We start from the raw sequence: 6,000 nt of genomic DNA on the forward strand, positions 1-6,000 counted from the left end.
ACTTCTGAGCTTCTTCTACCAATGACTTGATACCACAAATAAAATTGATTATTAACTCAGTCAAAATCCAATGACTTTTTGTCCAGTGTAACCCAGTAACTACATAATAATAGTTACCCAAGTGTGAGTTATCATACAAATAACAGGATGGTTGAATTCCTTCCTTTTACAACATAAACATAAAAGCATGTTTAGCAAGCAAAATCAGCCAACATTAAAGGGACATTTTGTAATTTTGGGCCAAAATAGTTAAGCAAAATTGGTTTCAAATGATTATCAGAGACCTTCTGTAAAATAATATTTTGTCTAACTGCACAATAAAACAATCTAGAATTATAATAGGCCATTTTGATCATACAGCAGATTAATTAGGGGTTTATTCATATATTTTCATGCATAAACACATTGTTTAAAATGCATGAAAATATATGAATAAACCTGGTTTATACATACCGTTACCAAAACATTTTGTGGTTATTAATATTATTTCATCAATAATTACAAAAAATAACATAAAACATTGTTAAAACATAGTTTTTCTACCCACAATCATCATGCTAAGCAGCCAGGCATAAATGCCGGGCCATCTTCATTGTTTATGCCTGGCTCTCAACCAACCATGTGCATCGATAGATAGCGCATATGTATAAACCATGGATTTCAAATTTTGAGTATATATTCATGTGATAATAAAAGCACCCTGCCTTCATTTTTATATCAAATTTTGTCCTATCAGATTGTATTTACTTTTGACATTTGTTCCCTTCATTTGGCACATAATATGTTCCAAAAATGCATAATGAGAACTTTGCTGAATTTTTTGATGTTCTGGTTTGACAAAACACTGATAATTCCTTAAGTGAGACCTATACACAGTTCCATTGTCATAGGATCTAAATATGTCCTATAGTATTATTTCCCAAAATTCATATTGCTTAAAGGTGGGTGGTCTAGTGTTTTATTGTGTTTTCTAAAAATATTCAAAAATAATCGTAGAAACCACTGAGTAATGCCTGTAAGTATGTAACCATTAATGTATCATTTGAGTTTTAACATTTGATAATTTTCTATTTGTAATTTGTTTAAGGGTACTTGCCCATCAATTTCATTCAGGGGCGTGTTTGAAAAACGGCACAGCGCATTAGTAAAAAGAATAAAAAATACTAACATTTTCACCAGGGTTCGAACCACTGCCAATTGCACTATGAATGCTAAAGATGCTTACTGTGCCACGGTGACTGTGGTTAACATTCGGCGATTTTCAAAGATATACATATCAACACGTTTCTAGTGTATTGAAAATCAGATTTTGGTAGGAATGCAGTCATAGAAAGACATATGACTCGACTTGTCTGTTTGTTTTTCATTTAATACAAATTAATTTTGATGAATTGAACTGGTACGACTCTTAGGACTCGTGATAAACGACGATTAATTTTGTTATAATAAAATGAAAACGCTGGGTCACTCACGATGTCATTTGTAATTCATGTCAAAACCTGGGGAGGACCACACATCATCAGTGTTACTGTATACGTCATGTCGATACTCAATGATCCAGACAATACCGTTTGAATATACCGCCTTATGTATGCACCTGCTTGACACATCTTGTCACTTGCGGGAAGATATACTATAGGCCTACCCTAATAGCTTACAATAGATACCCCACCGTAAATAGCTCTCTTCATTACCTCGCTGTGCCATTATATACGCCAGAGTGTACGCACTTTTGAACCATATTTTGTTCAAAAATGATAGGAAGGACTGTTTTCAGCTAAAATGTTGGTTATCAGCAGATGCTTAATGATACCGGGAAGTGTTGCAGAAAGGTAAGCGTACTCTTTATTTATTCAAAATATCACATATCAATGAATTTAAATTGGAAATCCAAATGGAAATGTCAGGTCAAAATTCTCACCTTAGAATTATTGTGAAATAAAATCAAACCAAGTTTAGGCTCCGCAAACAACGTCCAATTATCATTGGTGTTTGCTACACGTGCATATAATAAATTATATACCTCATATATAGATTCCTGTCATCTGATTGGTTGAAAGTGCAGTCATTGAATTAACTATGCCCGCAAAATGAACTATGGACCGGTCCATGGAAATGAACTATGGACCGGTCACGTGCGTCACGATCAAACTGCGCAATCGCCAACATCCACGTATCCATTCGGTATATAAAACAAATATTGACTGCTTTATATTCGGGAAATGGTTAAGATTATAGGCCCGCAGTGATCTCAAAACCATGCTATGGGACCGGTCCATGGAAATGAACTATGGACCGGTCACGTGCGTCACGATCAAACTGCGCAATCGCCAACATCCACGTATCCATTCGGTATATAAAACAAATATTGACTGCTTTATATTCGGAGCATGGCCCCAAGGTGATCTCAAAACCATGCTATGACCCTCGGCTGCGCCTCGGGTCATAGCATGGTTTTGAGATTACCTTGGGCCTATAATTTTAACCATGCCCCTCATAGCAGTCAATATTTGTATATTATGATTTGGGGCTAATTTGAGAAGAGTTAATGCCTCGAGTTTCAAAATACACCGAGTGATGTTTTTTGATCAAAAACATCGACAATTCAAGACTCTGTAAAAACAAATCAAGAATTTTCTGGGATAATTGCAACTAAGTATAATGAAAGTTATGATCTAAGCTACCAGATGCATCATTAATTTCCTGACTATGATATTTAGTTGTGGGAAAAGATTACTTTAATGTTTTGGCGGGATTATTTCCCGCCAAAAATTTCAACCAAAAAGAGCATGTAGCCTTAAGCTTTTGTAATTGTTTTGTTATTATGTATATCACAGACTCAAGGAAGAATAACTTCTGTTGAATTGGGCCTTCATGTTGAAATCAAATCTAATAATAATAATAAATATTCCATCTTATTTGAGGCATCCTATTAAAATGATCTCTTTTAAATTTTGAGTCATATTACTAAAATGTGTATAACAATGTCCCATAAGATAATTCCAGTGGTGGCTTTTGAAATTTTTTTGTTGACACCATCTTAACGAAATACCTTGGGTGTTCAATTTTACTGGGGTTACGAGAACAGTGTGAGCTTTCTTCTGATAACAAAATCTTAGTTTTGAAAAATTGGGGAAATTATGAGGCAGTTGATCATGTAACGCCTTTAATATTGCAAATGAGAAACAACAGATCAAAATTTTAAATTGCTCTACAGCAAAAAAAATATGCATTCTTAATCTTACCTTGATACATATGTCCTGGTACATAGTAAGCAGGACTGCCTTCAATAGCAACAGACAGAGCTATCTCTCCCTGACTCAAGTCTCCTTGGTCCAATCCACCATGGTAATTACACACAAATAAATAGGGTGAAAATTGGGGTGACGATATCCCTAGCATACCCCAGAACAGTATAAGAAGCAGCACTTTTTGCATCATGATTATCTTAATTTGAACAGTTTGTACAAGTTGGTATATCCTAGCTGTTTTTTGTGTATAGATGAAAGTTTGTTATGTCATTTGTGTCCATCCAATCCAAACAGTTTTACAGCACCTGCAAAGATATCAAAATATTATTGTCAGATTTCTGTCAAATTTGTATTTTATTTGATTTTTCGCTTAAAGGGGGGTAACCCTATTGGTTTTGGATATGGATTGTCTTTAACATTACATATAATATCAAATATTGTCCCCTTTATGCAGCTTTGTGAAAAAAATGAGAGTATTTTCTACGTAAATGTGAATAAAAAGCAAAATTTGCAACCCAATACTTGGTATGCGTGAATTGCATTCTGGGAAGGGAAGCAATAACATGTGCCGTAATTCCCGTTCGTGATGTGCCATGCGTGCGTGGCGTGGTTGCACTGACACAAGCTCCCCACAAGCTCCACTGTACTAGGTACACATTTCAATACTACTACGGTGACATTTCCCCACAACCAGTCTTTTTCGTGTTCGTCTGTATATCGCTCATGATGATTTTTGTATATAAATTATGGCATAATGGCAATAGAGCTCAATAACAAAGCAAAACAGAAATGCCCCGACGACAATGCTGAAAATGCCCGTACTATAATAGTGAACGGAAAATTTAGATTTTAAAAACTCTTTTTCATACCGATTCAGAAAAAAAAAAAGAAACCAAATGTATTTCCCTTTGCAATATGTACATTTCAAATGAATGTAAATAATTTTGGGTTTAAAAATGGAGCAGAAAAAAAACTATCACTACTGGGATTTGAACCGGGGACCTCTGGTTCAAAATACGATGCTCTAACCGACTGCGCCACGCGGGCAGCTACTAATTTCGGAAGGAAGTTTCATACAATGTGAATGATGCGAAACCAAACTAGCTGTTGAAGAGACTATAATTATCTACAATAAGCCAGTCCATAATTCAAGAAATTGGTAGCCAGGAAGTAAGCTATTTTTGTGTGAATTCTCCGATTTCTCTGGAAATACATCGACTTGGAGCGTCAAATTTCAGGATAGTAATGAGAAAAATAGTATCTATTTTGTGATACCAAAAACTCATTAACAATGACAAAAATCGGGGGGATGATGTTGTCGATCGGGTTACGGACCGTTAAATTAATAATGTTAGTTTTATCTGCCAGATAATTGAATAATTTACCTGGAGATCACAAGGTAATAAAAAAACTTAATACATACAATGTAATTGCATATCCATAAATCCCTTTTATCACTATTCTTAAAAGAATATCTTGAGGTAAATGCCCGGGTAAATCCAAACTTTAGATGTTATAATTTGGCCCACTGCATTTCTTCAGTTTCTTTTTATTAAACATGGTTTCTCTCTTTATTGGTATTTGACAATGTGCATCATATTGGCAGCATTGATACAATTCTGCCTACATTGTTCTTCACATGGTGTTTATTAGAAGCAGGTGGGATGTGTAAAACAATGACAACTAGACCAATTAGTTGGTCTGTTTGGCAATACAGGATGCAAGTTATGTAAACCATGTCAATCTAAGTTTACTCACCCTGTCACAGATTTTTGTTTATAAATTTATCTTCACACTTGAGCATGTGAACCCTAATATCCAGTTATGTCAGAATAGTTTTGTAGAAATTACTTTTAATCAAAATTAAATTAACAATAATTTCATTATTTTTTTGTTGCTGTTGCTGCTCCTGTTGTTGCTACTGATGACGATGTTCTTATAAATTTGCTATGGTTTTGTTGATGCTACTGTCCTTATTGTTAATGTTATTGTAATTTAAACAGGTTAAAATAGGTTTTGGCTTTGAAAAAGCATACTTTTTGACATTATCATGATTATACATAAATATAGACCAACAGATGATGAGTTCTCGGAATTGGCAAACTTAAAAATTTGCTATATTTATCTAAAGACATAAAGAACACAATGTACTTTTAAATGGTTGTCATATTATGGCTGATTAACCACCGGACATCATAAGCCCACATACTGTAAAACAGGAAATATCCGTTTGAAGATTGCTTCAAGTGTTTTGGCCTATGACCATGATAAACACCGTTAATACACTGTCATGGTCGAGTTCGAGAAGGTTGTATGTGCTTCATTAAAAAGCACTTTATGACTGATTTTCACAGCCATTTTTTTTTACAAAATAGATAAGGCTACTTGAAACAAACACACTGAAAGTTTTGTATTGTATGCTATTGCAGCTATTTCAAAAGTAATTCTATACAATTTGATAAATTTCTTCTTGAACCACACAATATGTATGAATATGTGATGATTTTCATGATCTAATCTGATATTACCAGATAAAAATCAAATAAGTGGTATTTTTTTAAAAGGGGCATTATTATGTGGGTAGATGTTTTTTGTTTGTTTTGGTATTTTTGTTGATTTTTACTATTTTGTGATTCTTGTAAAGGCTCATTTCAAATTATATTATAAGTTTGAAAACCATATAACAAGTTTTTGAAAGTGTTTATTTGAAAACTGGGAAGTTTGACAGCATTTTTATCATGTTCATATT

General features: G+C 34.0%; 1 protein-coding gene across 1 annotated transcript in view; it reads right to left on the bottom strand.

Moving 5' to 3' along the window:
* The window catches only part of LOC140147483 (reelin-like), an 82,046-nt gene extending 78,556 nt beyond the window's left edge, over window positions 1-3,490 (bottom strand). The window contains 1 exon segment of the mRNA XM_072169260.1: window positions 3,246-3,490. Coding sequence (XP_072025361.1) covers window positions 3,246-3,441 — 196 coding nt within the window. The 5' untranslated portion in view covers window positions 3,442-3,490.
* Window positions 3,491-6,000: the final 2,510 nt, after the last annotated feature.

Source organism: Amphiura filiformis, chromosome 3, assembly GCF_039555335.1.
Source record: "Amphiura filiformis chromosome 3, Afil_fr2py, whole genome shotgun sequence".
Lineage (NCBI taxonomy): Eukaryota > Metazoa > Echinodermata > Ophiuroidea > Amphilepidida > Amphiuridae > Amphiura > Amphiura filiformis.